We start from the raw sequence: 22,659 nt of genomic DNA, 5'->3' as shown, positions 1-22,659 counted from the left end.
ATGTTGAATGGGTGAGGGGAGCTGAATTAAAACCCACTAGTTATTTTTTCTTTCTTTCTTTATTTTTTTGTCTTTTTTCGTGTCCGGCAACGGATCGCAACCCTCAGTGTCGCGCCCGTACCGGACCGGGACCGGCAACGGGATCGCAACCCTCGGTGTTGCGCCCGCACCTCGCTCAGCCAGTGAGCGGGAACCGGTCTGTATGTGGGATCCGAACCCTCAGCAGGAGCGCTACCGCACTCCCAAGCAGCACTCTGTAGCAGTGCGCCACTGCGCTCAGCCAGTGAGCGGGAACCGGTCTGTATGTGGGATCTGAACCCTCAGCAGGAGCGCTACCGCGCTCCCAAGCAGCGCTCTGTAGCAGTGCGCCACCGGGCCGGCCCCCCACTAGTTATTTTTGAAGACTTTGTATTCTTAGAGAATCTGGAAACTAAAGTAATATTTTCAAAGGGAATCTTCAAGGATGCTCTCAATGTAGTCTACTACTTGTTTGAGGCTCCTCTTGTTTACAAGTCCTATTGTGAATGACTTTTCCTAAGTAGGTGAGAAAATCCGTAGAAAACTGCCTGGTGCCTATGTCCTGATTATACTGCTCCTATCACCACAAACCTCAGGGCTTCTCTTCTAAAGATCCTATTTTCAGACACCCACTGCAATTCTTAGGAACAAGAGTGTCAGAAGGTCATCTCCCCAATACCACATGTTTGCTTATCCAGTTCTCTTTGTTCAATGAGAGAGAGACCAGGCTCATTTCAGGATCAAGGTGTAGCTGATTTAGTACTATTTGAGAAGTGGAATCCAGGGGCTGTCACACTGGATATCAAAGTAAAAATAAAACTGCTGCATTTAATTAGGTTCCAACACTGCAGGTTGCTGCTGCTTCTCTCTCAGGATTCTATCACTTCTTTCCTTCCCCAGATGGATATGTCACCTCTAAATGTGAAAGTTGCCCTGTTCTCTCCAAGAAACCACCTCTGAACTTAACTCCACCTTTCTTGGTCTTCCCCATCTTCCCCAGCATGCATCTTACACCTTCTCTAGGTTCAGGTTGGAAGATCAAGACCTCTTCATTCCACTCCAATGTCCAGCCAACTCTGGGTCTCAAATGGGATTAGGTTTGGCTGCATATGACAAGAAAATACAAAATAACAGTGGTTTAAACAAGGTAAAATCTTATTCCTTTATGTAAAGAAGTCCAGAAGGAGTTAATTCAGGTCTCACATGACAGCTACATGAATTGGTCAAAGGTATGGGCTCTTTGCAGCTCTCCACTCCATCGTTGGTAGGAGAAGGCCCTCACCCTCATGGTGCAAGCTAGCTGCTAGATCTCTAATCATTGTCTTCACTCCAGGGAGTAGGAACCAAGAAGACAGAAAGAAAGGTGTATTCTCTCTTTAAGAAGTCTTCCCAGATTTGCTACATATCAGTGGCCAAAACCTAGTCACATGGCTACATTTAGCTGCAAAAACAACTAGGGAATGTAGTCTTATAGCTAGACAGTAGCATTCTTGGTTAAATTTTAGCCTTTTTATTTTAAGGAAGAAGGGGAGAGCAGTTAACTGGAGGCAACTATTTGTCCTGCCTTTCCCTCCCTACACAATACACAGACACAACATAGTAAGAGACACCATTGCCCTTTAAGAAGTTGAACAAAGTTTAGGATAGCTAAATTATTATAGAGTAGGGGGTAGTCCTGAGCAGGGGTTGGGGCTTAGATTCTGAGGATGAAGGACCTGTAAGCCATGTTAGAAAATGGAGACTTGAACTTGAGGATATAGTTAACACTTGGTGGTGACCAGGGGCTGAGAGAAGGGTAGGGTTCAAGAAATGTTGCTCAAAGGATACAAAAGTTTCTCTTAGGAGGAGTAAGTTCAAGAGATCTATTGTACAGCATGGTGACTGTAGTTAACAGCGATGTATTATATTCTTAAACATTGCTAAGAGAGTAGATTTGAAAAGTTCTCATCACAAAAAAAAGTATGTGAGGTAATGCATATGTTAATTAGCTTGATTTAGCCATTTCATAATGTATACACATTTCAAAACATCACAATGTACAAGATAAACACATGCAATTTTGTCAATTAGAAAAAGAATGGAGACTTGAGCTTGAGGATGTGGGAGTCACAGAAAGTTTTTACACAGGAGTGTGACATGCAATTTTGGTTTAGAAGTATCACTTTTGGAGGCTGTGTGGAGAACAGGTTGGAGTGGGACGACTTTAAGAGGTTCATAGTGACCTTGGCAAGTACAGATTTGGTCAAATGATGGGGACAGGAATCAGGCAGGAAGTCAATCCCAAACCTTGGCCTTTCAAATCCTTGATTTCCTCATTTCTTGTGATCTTTTTCCTCCACCCACTTTATCACCATTATGTGGACTTCCTCAGAAATCTTTATTTGAAAGATCCCACTCTTTGACCATCATTTTTAAATCTTTCTAGCTCACCTACTCTGGCATCCCTACTCCAAAAAATGTTTACTCCCAAACGCTGACCATACTACTTCTCGATATATGTCAGCCACCTATCCACACCAACTCATGTTCTTACTTCATTACCAAGCTTAGATTCTATGCTTTTAATGTAAACCTCTACCCAGACATACCCTCAATTCTTTTGCCACTTTCTCGACACATCATGAACATTGTATCTGTTCTCCCCATTTCACTGGCATCTTCTCAAGTCTCTCTTACCTTAAAATCAACAGTCTTCTCTAGGCTTTGTCTCCCTTTACCTTCTACTGTCCCCCTTTCATGGCCCCGATTCTTAAAACAATTGTCAACATTTGTTGCCTCAACTCTACCTCCTTTGGACTTTTGTCATGTATGTGGAAATTGAAGTCGCCAAGAATAATGACAGGAATAATTGTCAAGAAGATAATGGTCCAGGTGCTAAACTCTTCAATAAATGGGAGAAAAAGGGGATAGTAGCCAAAAAGTCAACAGATGAGATTCTTGCACAGTCTTAAAGAGGAAGAGGACCATCCATCACAATCAATATCAGACAGCCCACTAACGCCAGAGTGAGGGACTTAAAGCCAGATTTATATCGATTAAGGAAAATGTGACATTTCATATGAGAGTTGCAAAGCAGACTATGTATGTGTGTGTATATATATATATGCTTATATACATGTATGTGTATGCTGTCATTTACATACACTTATATGTGAATGAATGTGTACATGTGTGCCCATATGTAAGCATAAAATTATCCCTGGAAGAGAGTTCACCAAAATGTTAACAGTGGTTACCACCAGGTGGTAGAATTTTGGGTAATCTTTACTTTGCTTTTAGTGCTTTTTTTTTCTGATAGCATGAGCAATAGAATAGAAATAAAGAGTGGTGGATAGTGACAGTCTTCTTGTATCATTGGATCATAAGGTTTAATCAGGTGGGTAAAAACTTACTGTAGGACACTTAAATCATGACTAGGAGTTAACTGGTTAGCTCAGTTGGTTAGAGTGTGGTGCTGCTAATACTGAGGTCCAGGATTAAATCCCTGTACCATCCAGCTGCCAAAATAAATGGATACATATATACATACATACATACATTATGTCTAGACACAGTTGTCAACAATCAATCATGTCAAGACACAAACTCAAAATAGAAATGTACAGTCTTCCATCCCTACAATATTAATTGAGCACCAATTTTGCTTCAGGCATCAAGTTTGAAATTAAGAATAAAACCATGGTGTATAAGACACCAGTTCTTGTCCTGAAAGATCTTAGAGTCTAATGGAGATCAGACAAGTCAGGAAGCAGTTCCACAGAGTGGTACCTGCTTCAACTGGGAACGCACAGGGTGCTTATGTGAGCACAAAGGAGAGGCTCCTACACCAGCTTTTCAGGGTAAGGGAAGATATCTTGAAAAAGTTCAGTAGAATTTCTTTTATTTATGCATAGCCTTAATACAACATTTAAATCTACTTTACATTATTTTAAAAGACCTTTAATTTTTGCCTTCACTGGCATTATTTTTAAAAAGTTGCTGCTGTATTGTGCTGATTGAGTAGGATATGGTGGGTGGCATTTATTATACCCACTGTGAAGTGGATGGACACCCTGATACAGTTTTATGTGTGATATCTAGAGAATATATAGGAATCAGGACAAAGGCGGGGAGGGAGCAAGGACAAAAGAAGGAATAACATGAAAAACAGTGCTGAAATGAGTGATTGCATTTGTCGCTAGACAGCATTTAAAATGGTGTTTATTTTTTAATAGGCATTGCACTTGCAAGAAAATGTGAGGACAATGTCTTCAAAATCCTACCTTTTAAACCATTTTTATCTACTGTCTACATATCTTTAGGGGTTTAACCCCAAATCTCCTTCACTAACCACTCTAACCTCTTACCTGTGATAGTACTCTTATGTGGTGGACTTCTGCAGCTTGTACCCCAACACCCTGACCCCTGCTGGCCATAGTCAATGGGGTTATGGAAAGACCCTGCCTGGTCATCAGATTCTTTACAAATCTAGAATTGGGTCTTGGAAGTAATTGTTGGACCCTACTTGATACTTGAATAGGAGCATGCTATAACGCAGGAGAAAGCAAACAAAACCTGCCAAAGAAAAAGGTGCAGAGAAACAGGTGCAAAGAAGCAGAAACAAGAGATCAGGTAATGAGAGCTAGATGGGGATAGAGAGATTGAAGGAAAATTGAAGGACCTTTGAGCACCAAAGGTCCTTGTTTTAATTCCTCATGAAGCCTATCTTTCCTGCCCTTTGGTCCCAGGAAGCAAATATGGTATCTTATAGTAAATTCCTTTTTACTTAAACTAGCCGGAGCAGATTTGTTTCTCTGAACCAAGTTCTTCCTAAGGTAGCAGGAGAGTAAAAGAATTTGTAGACATGGACAAAGTGTCTTTTACCTCAGGAGAAGTAATAGTTGTTTGTTATCAAATGTAGAAGTAGAGGTAGAGGCACTGCTTTCTAGAAATATCTGGAGTTCCCACTGGTCCTTTATGTACTGCTCCATCATGGTCATTTTTGTATTTGTATGACTCGTTTCCTTAACGCCCCCCTCCCCTGACCTGATGCTTCCTTTTAGCTTGTACCTCTTCTGCCAGCTGCCTCAATCTCCCCATGTCTTCCCATTTTCCATATTTCCGGAGAAATATATATATATATATATATATATATATATAAAAAGTCTGAGTATGCAGAACTTTTCACAATAGACCATGGGCATATAAATACTCTGCCATAAATGGTTTCTAGTCAGTTTCCTCTTTTCTACCATGGGAATACCATCTATTCTTCATAGTAGCTTTGAGGGGAAGAAAGGTTAAAGTGCTTTGCACCACATTTAATACATTTTTATCCACAACACTTAAAATGTTTTATTTGGAAATAATATTATTTTAATATTAAAATATTTTATTTAGAAATAATTTCAAATTTACAGAAAGAATAAGAATAATAAAAGTAATAATTGCATAGCCTTTACTTGGATTAACCTATTAACTTGGATTTTCCTTATTTAATTATCTATTTTTATAATTGACATATTAATTGTACATATTTATTGGGTACAGAGTTATATTTCAATACATGTATTCAGTGTGTAATGATCACATCAGGGCAATTAGCACATCCATCATTGCAAAAATTTATCATTTCTTTGTGATGAGAACATTTGAGCTTGCTTCTAGCCATTTGAAAACATACAGTAAATTGTCAATTATAGATGTCTAGCACTACTGTAACCTATTTTAAAAAACATTTTCCTCCATTGATGTGTTATTTGTTCTCTCTCTGTGTGTAAGTAGTTTGGTTGTTTCTGAATCATTTGAGATTAAGTTGCATGTATCATGGTCTTTATCCCTAAATACTTCAGTGTGTTTCCTTAGAATATACTCTTACATAAACACAGTAGTTATCAACTTCAGTAATTTTCACATTAATACTGTTTTCTAATCTCCCATCCATATTCCAATTTTTGTCAATTAACCCAGTAACGTTCTTCATAGCATACTTTCTTCTCCAGTATAGAATTCAGTCTAGGATTAGGTACGATATTTAGTTGGCAGGTCTACTTAGTTTCTTTTAATTTAGCACAGTTCCACAGCTTTTTTTTCTTATCTCTTTATGACATTGGCACTTTTGAATAGTCTCTCTTATTGTTCATAGCATTTTAATACAGGCTAACCCCTTAGTGCCTGGCATAGGATTGGTGCTTATTGATTGCTTGAGATTTTGGAAACAGATGTGCCTCCAAATAGGAAAGAAAAATGATTAGTAAACACTCGACTGGGCTGTAAGGACTGTTGCCTACTTTGCTTGCCTTAACTAGTGAAGTCTACCCCATGTAATCATTTCTTGGAATTAAATATTATTTTAACATAAGGGTATCCAGTTCTATTTTACATTGTTGCCTATTCTTTACAATATTTCAGATTGAGTTTTATAGTTCTCTGTGAATTTTAACTTTTTTAGATATTTTTATAAATGTCCATTTGTCAAAACTAGCTATTTCTCTTGATTTGAGGCAACCAGTGAATAAAAAACCACTTTTGTGACGTATGACATTTTATCTGGATGAAATTTAACTTTTTAATCAACATATTACAGACATTTTGCATAATTTAGGTCAGAATTCTGCGCTTATGGCCCAAATGTAACCATTATGGGAAAATAGACATCACGTATATATTAGAAGAAAAATATTACTCTTTGAGTGTCGAATAAACGAGGCTACAAAACAAACAGGTGACACTAATCTCAGTGAAGTACAAAATTACATTTAATGCTAGATTAAGGACCTTCCCCATTTCCTACATTAAAATACTTAAGGACATTCATCTTCCTTATTTCGGTACTCAGCTCTGAGTCCATTGACAAAACTTGATTATCTTCTGTATGGATATGTTTTTATTTTTTTGTGCATAAATCTTACCACTCTTCCCCAATCAGATTGCAGGAATGTTTTATATTTGTCTTCAGAGTAGTGTTCATAGTAGCTATTCAGTCAACACTGATTAAATGCTCGGCCAGAAATAGAAATTGATACAACTGTTGCAACAATATTAACAGACAAACCTGGGCCTCAAGTCCTGAGTCTCCTTCTTAGCTGACAGTGTGGCCTTGAGGCAATCACAACTTTGCTAAGCTTCGGTTTTCCTATCAGTAAAATGGGGATAATAATAGTTCCTGCCTTGTGTGAGGTTGGTATAAAAGTTTTGAAAATAAATAAAACAGGGCTCAAGAGATGGGTCTAGTTTGGCCATCATTTCCATTCTATATTTCAGCATTCACCATTATTAACGTGCTTTCAGGTGAATTTTTTGTGTCTCTCTAACTGGATATATCTCATTATTAACGAGGAACTCAATAAAGTCTGAACCACCCATAAAGATGGCAAGTAAAATAAAGCCACCTCTGAAGCACCCCAAATCATCCCAAGCAGGCCTTTGGCTGAGGTTGAGTTAGGATTCTGCAGATAAATTATGTACTGCCACAGTGTAGAGAGTTCCCAAACTGGGTGTAGTAAAAGTCATCAATTCTTTGACAGGAATGGAGTCCCAGTGCTCTAAACCACATCCAAATCACATGGGGATAAAAGTCATCAATTCTTTGACAGGAATGGAGTCCCAGTGCTCTAAACCACATCCAAATCACTTGGGGATCTTTTATGGAGTCCCAGTGCTCTAAACCACATCCAAATCACATGGGGATAAAAGGAAGATTCTGATTTAGTAGGTCTGGAGTGGGGACAGAGATTCTGCATTTGTAGAATTTGTTTAGTGCATTATTTTGAGGCTTTCACTTTATAAAGACCAATGATAGACACCAAAACTGTTTATATAATTTAATGGTATATGGAAAACAAGAGGCATGTTTGCAAAATTATTTATTTACATTTTAAGCTCCCATTAAAATCTCTCTAGGAAAGACTCGTTAAGATAAAATATACAAAGCTGATAAAAACACATAAATCTTTATCTGAATAGAATTCTAGAGATGGCTTTAGATGAACTCAAGTTTTCTTTCACAAAACCCCTAAATCATACTGTGGTAATGTCTCCCCAGTCAGAATGAATTGAACTTGTATGATTCAAAAAAGCTGAGAAGGAAAAAGCTAACTTTCATTCATTATTAAACAGCTACCCATATGCCATAAAACCAAACTATTTTACAGTGCTGAGATAAATAGGCCAAACATGATATAATGAATAAATTTTAAATATGAGTGCTTTGGATATTAGGCTTTGACTTGCTTTTTGGAATTACTTGTATAATTATATCATTCCAATTAGTCATTACAGGTAATCCATTCAAAGCAGGACTTGCTTAATACTGTTACAAAGCACTAAGCCTTGCCTTGATTGGGAATACCTTTCAGATGCTAACAGTAGCAACACTTTTCTCTCTTCCTTCACTCGGCAAAAATCACAAATTCATTTCTCACATGTTAAAAAAACAAAAGTCCTCCATAAAGCCTTATTCATTCTTAAAAAAAAAAAAAATCCTCATAATAATACCTGCCTTCGGTATTGGTATATTATTAAAATACTAGACCTGTAAGATCTCTTCCTATATCTTGAAAGCCTTTGACTTCGTGATCTATTATGTAAAATATGCTGAAGGTTAAATATATAAGCAATATATTGAAGGTGCTGGGAAGGATTCATATTTAAAACAGCTTTTAAAATTTGGATTTAGTAAGAGTTTTAGAAAAATAAATAAAACAAAATACTGCCCCACCCCTTCTACTTCTCTCTCTTTACAAATTTGAACTTAAGAATTCAGACTTCTAAAAAGCAGAAGAAAGCAAAATAGGATAATGTAGATTTTACTATCCACATTTTCCTTTTCTTAGTGTAACATATCATTATCAAAAAAGCAGACTTGTTTACCTTTCCTAGAAATGAAGATCCTGTCTTCTAGGACTATTTTAAATAATTGTTCTTAAATCAAAGGAAACTTTAAAATCCAGTGCTTTTAATTAACAAGCTAAAGGCCTATAAAATAATATATAACTTGTGATTTTTTAAAGTGTTTTATTATAAAATCTGAAAACAAAATCTAAACATATAATTTTAACAGTTTATATTTAATCTCTTTAAAAGGTCTTTTAAAAGCTGTGAGCTATACTATACATTGCCAGTTAAATTCCCACTCTAAACTTTCTCAAAAATAGTGTTGCACAAATGTACAAATTTAAGGTATCTATGTATTTCTCATATTAATATTTTTTTCCAGTCTCATAAGTGGATAAACCAAGAAATTAAGCACCTAGATGTCGGTCAAATTAACTTTCATTTGAGCAGCATTTTGATTTTGGATAAAGGGATTCTAAATGTAGTCTAAAACTTTCCAGAAAGTCATATTTACATTCATTGTACAGCATTTTATATACACATAAATACAAGTTTATAGGAAATAAACAAATTAACCTACACGTAATGTAAAAAATAAAAATAAAAAATACACAAATGGGATTACATGCTAAACCAGCTACTTGAGAGATATGTTGGTGTTCAGTTCCAATAGCAATAACCTTGAGTAACTTGAAGCATATCAAATAAGTAGAACACAGATGCTTAGTTTATTTCTGACCTTAGCCTAGGCCTATCCACAGTTTTAAGTGAAAAAAATGTTCTGTTAAAGCTAATGCCATACAAGTAGAGTTTACTAAGAATGTCTGCACTTGAGAAAAAAAGATTTAGCAAAGCATGATAGTCGATGTCAAATATTTCGAAGTACAGTTATAGAGGTATTTCTGACCTTAGCCTAGGCCTATCCACAGTTTTAAGTGAAAAAAATGTTCTGTTAAAGCCAATGCCATACAAGTAGAGTTTACTAAGAATGTCTGCACTTGAGAAAAAAAGATTTAGCAAAGCATGATAGTCGATGTCAAATATTTTGAAGTACAGTTATAGAGAAGGACTATAATTTTTCCAGGAGAAATCAGAACTTTTTAATAAGAGCCATGCAAAAATTAAAAAGTCTGCTTTGTTGTTATGAACTTTCAGTCCCACGAATGACAGAGCCATGTCAGGGCACTTGCAGTGAGAACTTCTGGGTGGGCAGTTGAGACTAACAGTCCATGGTTAGGCCCTGAAGAACCCTGAAGTTCTTTGATGGAAATTATTTTGTTGAGATTGAGTTTCTGACATTATATGACTTTGGAGGCAGTTTGCTTTATCTGTGTTTCTGCTTATAAAGCAGTGTTTGATTTTGCTGTTATCTCTTGTAAATAGATGGGCTTGGCCCTTCTGGCATACATCAAAGTGAATTTTTCTAGTTTAATTACTCTCCCACAAAAATAAGCAGGTGGCTGTGTTGCGCTCTGGTGACGTCCTGCACCTAGTAAGCTGTCCACCAACTGCTGGCAGAAGTAGGCTAGAAGCAGCGACTTTAATTGGAGAGGGCAAAAAGTTTACTCAATCTAAAATGTTTATTGTTCTGTAAAGTTCTGATCTAGAGAATGAATGCAAAGTCCGGTTTGGCACTCCTTTACCTCAGATGGCATGCCAGTGCTTATCACAGAAAGGAATTCTCATGATCAGATCTGAGGCACAGAAGGAGTATGAAGCATGGAAATTTTGACCTACATTAAACAGACAATAAAAACTCTTCCATAAGTTAGAAGTTTTTAACACTAAAATCAAGGCCTTTTTTCAGAAGATTGAATTTTAAAAAGTAGAAATAAAAATTCTACTATGGCTGTAAATATTTAAGACAAATAAATAAGGTCACATGGTTTACACATTTCAAATTCTTAGGACCTACAGTAGTTCAGGAAGACAGTTTACTGTATTGTTCCCTGAGTTCTTGAGGCAACCCCAAAGGTAAACTCATGAATTTCAAGACATTAGAGATGGGGAAACCCACATGATCTGCTTATCCCTCTTCCAAGAGTAGCTGAGGACTCCAAAATGGTTTGTTCAGTGCTTTCCCTATAGTTCAAATGCTAAATTTAAGAACGTGGCTTCATCCATTTCTCAGAGGAGAAGCTCCCAAATGAAACTTCCAAGAGGTTGAAGAAAAAGGCAGTTTAAAGAAAGCTTTTAACATTAGTGAAGACTGCAGCTGAGTAAATCACTTCTAAATCTCTAATACATCAAGAGCGGTCATACTGTCATAGGCATCAGAAGGCAGAGAGTTCTATTGACTCGGGCTTTTCTGACCTCAGTGGTTATTAAGCCCAGCCCCCTTATCAAACAGAATTACAATCTACCAATTAATTCATTCTACCAATTAATTCAAAGAAACAAAGCTACTACAAACAGAATGACTTTCCAGTTTTTAAATGTGTAAGAACACTTAAATTTGGTTTTAAAATAAAGTTCATAACAACCATTATAATCAGATCTCAAACTTAAAATATCTGGACTTCACACACAGATTTGTACATAATAGTGATTTTTTAAAAAATTCATTCACAACTGAGATTTTAAGGTTCTTGAATTATTTTCATATACCTACTTTCTTGGCGGCTATAAGTGGAATACTTAAAAATAAATTCAAAGCTTGAGAATAATTTACACAGTGAAATGTGTGAATATTTGTTTGAAACTCCCATAAGAGTCTGTTTAGAGAAACTAATTACAATGAATGGAGACTCCAGTTCTGTTGCTGGCCGTTTTGAGGCTTAATTTTAATTTTAAGCCATTAAAGGTTAAAAAAAAAAGGTTGAGAGAACCTACTTAAATATTCCATCTATTTCAGTAAAGTGCACAAATGAGCATATCCTTTGGTTTGGCTATGACCTCAAAGGAGGTGTCGAAGTCAATGGCGCTGGTGTCAGATTCCTGACTATGTTACTGAGGCTGGCAATCTTCTCTTCTAGGAGGTAATTTTTCTTCTCTGCTGTTTTCTGTCGCTGTTCAGTCATTTCCAGAGCTTTCAGCAACTGGGCATTTTCAACATACAAATCCTTCACCATTGCATCTGCCTTAGTATTCTTGCAGAGCTAGAAATAGAACCAGAAACATCTTGACTCCATTTCTGTATTTCTTCAAGTTTAGGATCTGACATAAGGACTGTTGTTTTATAAAGGCAAATTGCTTCCACCAATTATATTCTTTTATTTCACACTACAGCTTTAATATCAGATTGGCATCAGGGATACAAGTGGAGCAAATCTACTTTTTTCCAAGCTTTTTCTTTGTGCAATATGTTGGTAGAATTTACTAATAAAAAAAAAAAAGATTGATATTTGAGGGCTCCAAAATGAAGGTGTTTTTCCCACCTTGATATTAGATGTTAATCCTTCATTCTCTAAAAATATCAAAATAGATTTATAAATTTCCGAGCTGTAATGTATGAACTGTGTTTAACTCTGCACTTAGCAGGTACTTGAGCTTTCCATTCATAACTACAGCCTACTGATTATTTTAAAAATTGGCTCATGGATTACAACAGAGAGAGAAGATTTGGGCAGTTACTTTTCCTAACTCTTCCTTTTTGGCATGTGGCCTTGTCTAAACATATATTCTAATCTTTATGGGTAGAATATATAGTCTATATTGGGATGGAAAAACTTGTTAGCAGCCTTGGGATACTTTTATTATTGCTCCTGCTGATATCTTCTAATCCCCTTTCCCACATTACACCTTTAACTCCTCATTTTACACCCAATTTCAAGCAGGGCATCTAAAAGTATAAAGGTTTAGGGGGAATGAAAAATAACTGAAGAGTGGCTAATTATTTTATTAGCATTTCAAAGGGCAGTGATAAGTATTGTAATACTTCACAGCCTAGAACCTAGATGATTGGCAGGTGTAACATAATAACATTTCAGAACCTACTCTATTGAGTTGTTCTAATACAACTTTTCTTTCCTTCCTTCCTTCCTCTCTCCCTTCCTTTCATTAAAAAATCACTTCAATGGCTCTTCATCATCTACAGAATAAAATTCAAACTCCTTGGCTCGGCACGCGAGGCCATCTACCCCCCAGCTCCTTCCTTCCTCTCTAGTCTCCCAGGACAGTATGAACTGGAAATGCTGAAGTGTTTATATGTCCACACCCTATATGTTGTCATAACTCCATGATGTTCCCACAGCCTAGAATGTCCTTCCCACATTTCTTTGCCTGTTCAAATCTTACTAAACCCTCAAGATTCGGTTTAAGAGGGCTTCAGGAAGCTGTCTTTAAACCCCGGGTTGGATCAACTGTCTCTTCTCCTGTGTTCCCCTCTACTGAAAGTAGGACAGACCCTATTTTATTTACTTTTGAATCTACCACCTGGCCGAATACTTCTGTCTTTAAACCCCGGGTTGGATCAACTGTCTCTTCTCCTGTGTTCCCCTCTACTGAAAGTGGGACAGACCCTATTTTATTTACTTTTGAATCTACCACCTGGCCGAATATTCAGCTCCTTGTAGGTGTACTAGAATTTACATTCCATATGGGCAGGGACTTGGTTTTGTTCACAGCTATATCTCTAGTGCCTAGAACAGGACCTGGCACATAGTAACTATGTGTTGAATGAAAGAATACTTAAAGGATTGAATTCATAAATGCTTACTGAACAGGACTTTCTCTTTCTTCTCCTGTGTATTAAGACATAGGGCAAAGGAAAGTTCCTGTCTACATCTGCATTCAGACCCTCTCTGGGGATTACTATTCTTAGGTTTTATGTATCTAGAAAACCAGGCTGGGCAATTTCTGCCTCCCACACCACCAGTTCATCCCAATATCAATTTCCAGAGAAGCTATAAACATTCTCCTAGAAGGTAGTCCTCTGCACTTCTCTTCGGTGAATGCACAACTAATTTCTAAACACTGAGGCCACATCTTCCACAGCAAGTGAGAAGAATCAGGCTGCTTAGTGGTCCTGGAATTTGGGGTTCTGACTAATTCAAAGCATATCCTTTTGGGGACTGGCTATAACAATAAAGTACTTTTTGAGGTTGTCACATGCTATTGGGAATAGAAAAAGCGGAAGTCCCATTTATCACCCCCAATTTTTTACCAATATAATTTCTCCATTTATTTAAGTATGAACATTTCCTGTATTGGGCAGAAAAGAAAATCTATAAATATTCAATTTGAGCTACTGAACTTCATTAGAAATGCATCCATGTGAATCACTGTTAGCAAATGTACATATTTTTCATTGTGGACAAACATATGCCTTAAAAGAGCTTTGGAAAAATAATGTAGAAAACGGAATTCATATTTCTGGAGTGGTGTGAGGGAGAGCGAATCCTGAGTTCTTCTTTCTTCTTGACATTTATAGTAGAATTTGCCTTTATTAGACAACACAAGTTAACAAGTTAATGACAATGACGGGATGTAAAACTGCAGTTAAAACTGGGATGGGAGGTGGGTGGACAGAGGTGACCCGGGAGGCTCACTTGTTCTTTGAGCTGATTCACTTTCTCCTGAAGAAGCCTTTTCACCAGTTTCAGTTTCTGTTCAACTTCCATCATCCGCTCCTCCATGACGGTTACCAGTTGTTCCTGGTTCCCCTGAAGGAAGGAAAAAAAAAAGTGTATCATTTGAAAATCATGCCGCATTGAAAACAAAACACTAGTAGTTTATTTTCCCACAAAAAGCCTGGAGAAAGGACAGGAAATGTTTTGCTTTTGTAACAAGAAGGATGGATTTCTGATGAAATAGGAGTCTGAGCACTGCATGGGTTTGCACATGTTAGAAAAGTAACCCTATTAAAGAAAGAATCAAAGATAAAAAAAATAAAATAAAAAGACTCTTACCTGTGTTACCATCATCCCCTGATACAAAGCAAAAATTCTTAAAACCCATCATTTATACCTGTGTAGACTGGGTATCCAGAGTAAATTAAAAGATGGTTATCAACCTTCCATCTGTGGTTTGGGTCTTTTTTCTCTTTTCCAAAATATACAATTGAGGAATTGAGTTGAGATTTGTGACTTCATTTCATTTTTTTGTTGTTGTTGGCACCTGGCCGGTCTGGGGATCCTAACCCTTGACTTTGGTGTTATAACATCATGCTCTAACCAACTGAGCTAACTGGCCAGCCCCCTGTGATTTGAGTCTTTGCAGTCCTGTGGACCTCTCGTCAACAAAACAAATGCTGAATTTATTCAGGGTTGTTTCCAAGCAGCTTGCAGTATGCATGTCTGTTTTTCCTTTAAAATGGCTGTCTACTGTGAGGGTGTAGTGTTTCTTTCTTCATAATAATCAGCCTCTTCCTGCTAGTTATTTTAGTCATCTGTTTCCTAATTTGACTTGTCAATGTGAAGCAAACATCTGGATTGGAGGATGGGTTTATCATCAAAGCAGATTGAAAGTTAAGAATTTCTTTCCACAAACAACTAAAAGAGCCCTGGCTTTTCCTCCTCTTCTCATATGACAGTGATGGGTTAAGGAGTACTTCGGTTTTGGAAAGCAGAGAGACCTAGAGAGAGATTAGAGTACAACTGACTGCCCCCCGCTTCCCCTTGCAGCCCACCAAAATGTCCACAGAAGGAATTTCAGATTTCAAAAGGTGCTTCAAATGTTTAAGCAAAGTTCAGGCACATAGCTGATGGCACTTCAAAATATTCTTAAAAAGGCATACTTTTAAAAAACACATAGAATGTCCCAGCATGAGTCAAAAGCCAACATTTGTTTGGAAATTAAATAATAGCACTTAATCATAAAAGAAACAACTAAACCATGTGACTACCCTGAAGATGAAAATTATAGTAGGCAAAAGTCTAATGCAGAAAGTAAATTTCAAGAAATTGAGCATCAGAACATCTAGTTTTTAAAAAGGCCTACATTCAAATATAACGGGTTTTTAAAGTTCCCAACACAAATGAAAAATGCCTGATTTCCACTTGCCTAAAGAAACAAAACACAGACTACCAAAAACAGCAGTAACAGATCATTCGAAGAACACGGAATATGGCAAAAGAGTGGAAAAACAGGAAAAACAAAGGCAGTCATATATTTAAAACTTACTTTATTGTTTCATCTAAAGTTTCCTTTTTCCTGTCAAAAAGTATTGTACATATTATACAAAGCAGTATAAATAACCCTGATTTTCTTCAAATTCCATATATAAAATTAGTACCTTTTGTTAAAAATAGTTACAACATATGGAATGAGAAAATATAGAATACATCCTTTCAAGAATCTTAAATCCTTACACTTTAAATGGCATAAATAAAATAATTGGTAACAAGCTGAAGTTTGTGAATTTGATTCACAAAATCTGTCATTTCTACATAAATAAATAAGAGAAATAATACTGCAAAGGCTTAACAGTAAAAATAGTAATAATAAAATAATTTAAAAGAGCACTTGATTGTGACATTTCTCAGTTTATGTCCCTATGTTTGTGTGGTGTGTGCATGCAGGGGGATGTGCATCTGAGTGTCTGCCATGGTAAGAAATGCCATCAATAGCAGCCCAGTTTTCACAGGTGCCCAATCCTTCTGTAGGAATCTGCATGCACTGCTCGCTGCTCCGGTAGCAAGGCCTAGAGAGAGAAGGCAAGTGGTACACTTCACCCTTATGTCCAGATTATGTCTTTTGGAGGGAGTCTAAATTCACACACTTATAACACAATTTTTAAAAGCACACACAATAACACTACATATGCAAACAAAGCAACACAAAAGCAGAGGAGATCACATCACTCCACACACAGAGACAACATGCAGATTCCAATAATACGCTGTATTCTTAAAATTATGATATATCTACTTGATTCTACCTCTGGGTTTGCGGCTATGTCTGGGTTTATTTCTTATCTCCTCAGAGGGCTCCCTAAGAATGGTAAATTTGTCCCATTATTCCTCTTTTCTTCCCACAGTGACTCCAGCAAGGTTTTGTGGACCAGAAGCTGCTCAGAACTTAGGTTTTGGTTTTTTTTTTATTTTGTTTTGTTTGGTAGCTGGCTGGTAAGGGGATCTGAACCCTTGACATTGGTGTTCTCAACACTGTGCTCTAACCAACTGAGCTAACCGGCCAGCCCTGTATTCTTAATATTAGTGTCAGCTCAGCGACTGGAAACGGGAGAGCCTGCGGTGCCTTTCTAGTGAGAGTAATAGCAGTCCAGCCTGTCATGTAGCTGAAGGATTCTTTTTTGTACAAAAATCTTAACAGTTTTTATCTGTCTCATCTTGAAGTACTTTGAGTAAAACAGTATTTTTTATTTTTAAACATTGCTGGGTGGGTTGGGAAGGGCATGATTTGAAAACAGTGTGTATGAAGGAGCAATGAGTAGAATCTTTGCCAAATCATTTGGTTTAGAAGGTCCATTAAAAACTGAGGTCAAGTTTTCAAAGTTCAGTTATATAGTGAAGAGATGAAACATCCCTCTAACATCCTACCATCATGATTTTAATTCAAAAATTTAATTTTAATATTGGGAAGTTGACGTGGTATGTAGAAAGCTTCCAATAAACATTTTAAAGCACATAAGACAAAAAAAATTTTTTTTTAAGTTTTACTGGAAAGAATAGGTGACAGAGTACATCATAACAAAGAACATATATACTAGAAGGAGAGGAAGACAGAACTGCTCCAATGTATGACTACAGTGCTAATGTGACTTTGCAAAGCCACTTTGAAGGGATTAAGAAAAAGAGTTGGGAAATTGCTTATCAAAGATTAACTGAGAGGCAAGGTATTTGAAAACAGAAGCAGCACATCCAAACCAGAAAGAATTAACTTAGAATTCCACAAAGAAGAATGTTTATTTCTTTATTCCTAATTCTGAATTAACTAATGGGCAAGACCAGAGATTTAAGAAACTTCTGAAAAAGGATGATTATGAATAAAGCACTAAAGAGAAATAACTATTTGAAAACCTAGGTAAAATAAGATTGTATCTGGTAGTCAGCTGTGATGATGCTAACTCAAAGGGAATGGGAAGAAGATCATTTTTGTCTTAGTGTTTCAAACTAGATCACTTAAATTTAGTCAAATAAACTGCCAACTAAAAAATGTCACTGACTACACACTCTACTTTATTTGTTGTGAAAAGTCCCCGCTTGTGAATTCCGTGGAACTTGGTAGGCTGCACTCCTCTGGTACAGGAAAGCTCAGGATGCTTTGTAGGTGGTGTATATACTAGGGTTACACTTGAGTTATGTAATATTTTTGGCATCAGATGAGAATGTTAGGCCAATTGTGCTCTATGCTCAAATGATCCGGATACTTTGTCATCTATTACAAATGTGCAAAGGAGACCCAGCTTAATTACCCAGCTCAGAAGCTGAGAGCTCAAAAGCAGCATTGCAAAAGAAAACAAAACACTGCAGCTCTGTGGAATTATAATACAGTTTAGGTATAACTTTCTGACAGAAGATTTAGGTTCTTTATCTCCAGCTTTGAACTGGTATAACTTTCAAATAAACAGGTAAAATTAATTAGATAGGTGATCTGAGTTTAGTACTAGAGAAAAAAAGAGCTTCATACCTGTGGCATGTTGGTTTCGGAGGTCCTGTTTTCAAGTTCCTCCTGCAGATGCTGGTTTATCCTTTCTGCCTGTAGCAGCTGGTGTTGAAGCTGCAGAAACTGCTCTCTGGGCACCATCGGACAGGCTTGCTGCTGGAGCAGATGCAGATCCCAAGCATGGGGGGATGGGCTAAGCATCACAGGGGACCTCAGCTGCTGCATCTGAAGGACAAGGATGAACACCTGGTCAGCTACAGTGCCTGCAATCACAGAGCTGCCCTTGAACGAGGAAGCATAGAGTAATGAGGCCTATGAATTGAAGGGCCTTATACCCACCGATAACTTGGAACAAGGCAGCACATGAGCCTGAGTCAGATGTAGGTGGAAGAGTTCCTTTGCTTAAGAGATACTATAGTTAATAAATAAGCAGGCTTTCTTAAAAGTTTTAGACTTAAATAGCACTTCCTCACTCTCCAGTGACTATAAGGGCATGAGATACATAATACATCTGCATTCTATCTCATTTTTTCTTGCACTAGAACACTCAAATAGCCCCCCGCCCCCACCCCCGGGGTTGTAACAGGGAAATCAGGGGAGAAAGTGGTTATGCTTTAGGGTTTTGCCACTTTACTTACCAGTTATAAAGACTCTAAAGGCAAATGTTCAATGACTACATATTTTCCAACCCCAAATTAGCAATTTTTTCGAAGAATTTTGTCTTACATCTTAAATTATTTTAACCTGTCTTACTTTATCAATGTGTAGTTATACCCTTAAATTAAAGAGCACAATACGACAGGCAATTCTGAGACATAAGGTGACATCCTAGAACGTCTGGGAATTAGAGTACATGGAACACAAATAGTAGTTGTTCAAGACAATGAGGAAACGGTATGTGTATCAACATGCCAGTCAAAGCTGGGACGAGGAAAAAGAGAATGCACTGGATTCTGGCCAGTGAAGCATGCCACCTCACACCCGTCGGTACGTTCAGCAGACACAGGGCTCAAGGGAAGGCATGCAACAAACGTGAGCAAGTACCAAACTCAGGAAGCACCTCCAGGCTGTGAGAAGGGGGAAAAGGGACTCTGAGACGCAACTATAATTAAATGTTATCATGAAACTTCAGAGCCACTATCCATTTCATTACATCTAAATTTCTGAGGTGGGCCATTACCCATTTTTAAGTACTTCTAGCTGTAGATTCAGAAAACCTACCACTTTATTTTCATGAATAAAAAATATACAGAATTATCCCATGATTTTTATATCAGTGGGATGATTTTCTTCATACAGAATGCTTTAAATACTGAGGAAAATCCTGATGTAACTGTAAACAGACATATTCCACAGTCAAAGCAGAGTGAAAATGAATACTGGCTCTTATTTATTAACCGTTACAGTCAACATTAACAATTATATGAATGAGGAGTTTAATGAGATGTCTCCATGCTATGAAAGTTCATTGAAAGAGAATGTTCTACCTTCACACACTATCTCAGGCAGAGAACTGCACCCTTCTCTGCTACTTCCAACCACTGAGTTCTAGGCACAGGTTAGCCACAGACAAAAACAAACAAAAGAAAATTACAGGAGTTATAAAAAGAGAAAAGTATGAGTTATGAAAAGAGAAAGAACAGTAGCAATTGGGTATATTATATACAGGAATAAGAGCATATAGAGAACCAAGATTTACATTTTTCTGCATACAAATTTTATAGACATTAAAATGTCTTATAGTTCTAATTCTGCAACCGCATCCTCACCTACTGTAATTTGGCTGGTTTGTGAGCTTACCACCTTTATCTGCGCCCATCCCAATATAACTGTTTAGAAGATTCCAGGTCCAGAATGGAATGGCTCTGATGTTAAATCCCTTATCACTGTGAGATGCAGAAAATAAACTATAAAACATTCCTATTGTTCAAGTGTCTGAAGTGTTGGCCATCACAGAGGTATACAGCAGACTTGAGAACTGCCAGTATAATCTGTAACCCTGTTTCTGAATGTTCAAAATGAACTGTTTATTGAACATGTCTCATACAGTTGAAAAAGCCCTGGAGTGGGAGTTAAACTCTAGCCCTAATTCTTCCACTTTCTAGTCTAGTGATTTGTGATCTTCAATTACACTGGGGTGGAGTATGTGTTGCATTAGATCAGTGACTTTTAAACTAGTACATAGAGATGAAGAAAGACTCCTTCCTCAACGGAGTGCATATATCAGGTTGGAATCACCTAGAAACCTTTTCTCAAATTCCCTGATCCCAAAGATTCTGATGTAGGAACATCTCCTTGCCTGCCATCTATTGCCCCTCATACCAACCAGGTGAGAATCCCTGCAGAGTGAGAGGAATGCCCCAGGTGAGCTGGGGCACAAAAATGGTGTAAAAACCCGTGTACATTTCTCAAACTTGCCTAATTTATAGATATCATAATATAAATAAAAATCCAATTTTTAGGGCTGGGGGGTAATGGTTAACATTGAATGGTTACAGAATTTCTGTTTGGATTGATGAAAAGGTTTTGGAAGTAGTTGTTGTATAACACTGTGAATGTAATTAATGCCACTGAACCGTACACTTAAAAAATGGTTAAAATGGCAAATTTTATGTTATGTACATATTTGCCACAGTTAAAAATTAATGTAATACAACAAAACTGATTGAACTGTATACTTTAAATGCATGAACCATATAGTATCTGAGTTATATCTCAATAAAGCTGTTAGGAAATTCAATCTGTATAAATCTATAGAGTTAATAGTACAGTCTTATATCCTAATGAAAGTTTCATTAGAATAGTGTATGAAATGTTCTTTTCAGTGTTCAAATGGAAAATTCATGCTTTTTTCCTTAGTCACTCAGTTCCAGTGCCAAGAACACTCAATTTTCCTCAGCTATTAGCAAATATTCACTACTCGATCAGGGGAAAAAATGAAGGGAAATTGCTTATGATGGCTAATAATGTAAAGTGGGGCTGGGAGAGAAGGGGGCCTTCCAAGGCTAGTAAGAACAGGTGGGAGGAGAACTGGCTGTCTGCAGAGCATTTGGAGAGGATCTCACAGTGATTAAGTATACCCTGTGACTTTCCAATTTGGTGCTAGATATATTGGGCTCAGCTTCAGATAGCTTATTCACTAGAGTATGTAATTATTTAATCAGAAAAGCCTATCTACATTTAAGCACAGTCCGCAGCTCAAGGTTTTAAACACATTTATCATATGCTGCCAGAAAAAGAAAAAATGATTTGGATTTCACTATTTATAGTTTCACTAATCTCCTCACTTGTGGGTAAATCAGAGAACAGAAAATTGACAGAAACCTAAGTGGTCATTTAAATGTCAATGCAATATGTTTGCCCACATTTCACATTTAAAATCCAAGCATTAATTATATTTTTATAGCAGTTCTAGATTTACAGAAAAATGGAACAGAAAGTACAGTTCACATACCCACACCCCTCCCCCACTAGCATTAATTTTTAAAGTTACCTTTGTATATGTCCAGCTTAATAAAAGAAAATATTTAAATATCTCCCTTCTTTCCCATAATTCTGGCTTTAAACATATATGCATTCATGGTACTTTTTAAGAGCACTAAAAGACATTTTCTATTCATGCTTCTCTGCCTTATATAAATTTTACAGATTACTAAATGTTGGATTGAGTAATATTTTTATCTATCCAAAGCAAAGTATCTCAATGAAACTTTTACTTATTCAGAAGAATTTGTACATAAGTTGTTTTATATCCTATAATTGTACTCAGTATTCAGAAAACAATCTAATAGACTGGAATCCAATGTCCAAAATGTCAAGTTTTACAAATCGATTTTATGTTTATCAGATGTACCTCTCTTAAAAGGCAGTTATAGATGTAGTAATGAACAATGGCAGCATTTGAAAATAAGACTTCAAAATGCTAATGCTCTCAAATTCCCTTCATGGGTTTCCTAACTAAAGAACTTGTTAGGGAGCAATAATATCTACAAAACACTGCAATATAGGAGGTACCAGGAAACTGTTACAAAAAATGATGTCAAGAGTGCTCTGGGCCCCTTGGCCAGTATCAGACAAGAGTCCCTGCCATCTGAATTTGTTGAAGTATGGGTCTTTGCATTTTATTTTATTTTATTTTATTTTTGTTTCTTTTGGTAGCCGGGTCTTTGCATTTTAGATCAACATTATTCCTTTCTCTGTAAACAGTATAACTCTGTAATTGAGCAAAAATGTCTACTAAACTTGGTAGGGTAGATCAAATAATTCAGCTTGGCTGGGTACTTAAGTTCTCATAAAGGAATTCAGTGCCATGTCTAGTCTCTT

The 22,659-nt window shown here is 36.9% G+C and overlaps 1 protein-coding gene and 1 long non-coding RNA gene across 2 annotated transcripts in view; both read right to left on the bottom strand.

The window, feature by feature from the left end:
- Nucleotides 1–7,844: 7,844 nt before the first annotated feature.
- On the bottom strand, nt 7,845–9,796 carry LOC103589426. The gene is made up of 2 exons (XR_550390.1): nt 9,740–9,796; nt 7,845–9,571 (listed from the first exon to the last, which is right to left on the bottom strand). It is a non-coding gene; the product is annotated as an uncharacterized LOC103589426 (long non-coding RNA).
- A 1,898-nt stretch (nt 9,797–11,694) lies between these two features.
- Nucleotides 11,695–22,659, bottom strand: part of NIN (ninein (GSK3B interacting protein)) — a 94,142-nt gene continuing 83,177 nt past the window's right edge. Inside the window, exons 28-30 of the mRNA XM_008571394.1 lie at nt 18,361–18,561; nt 14,322–14,435; nt 11,695–11,930 (exon numbers count right to left, since the gene is read on the bottom strand). Of these exons, the coding sequence (XP_008569616.1) occupies nt 11,721–11,930; nt 14,322–14,435; nt 18,361–18,561 (525 nt within the window). The 3' untranslated portion in view covers nt 11,695–11,720. The remainder of the gene's footprint in view (nt 11,931–14,321; nt 14,436–18,360; nt 18,562–22,659) is intronic.

Source organism: Galeopterus variegatus, unplaced genomic scaffold, assembly GCF_000696425.1.
Source record: "Galeopterus variegatus unplaced genomic scaffold, G_variegatus-3.0.2 Scaffold687, whole genome shotgun sequence".
Classification (NCBI taxonomy): Eukaryota; Metazoa; Chordata; class Mammalia; order Dermoptera; family Cynocephalidae; genus Galeopterus; species Galeopterus variegatus.
The sequence above is the reverse complement of the archived record's forward strand: the minus strand, read 5'-3'. Positions and strand labels throughout refer to the sequence as shown.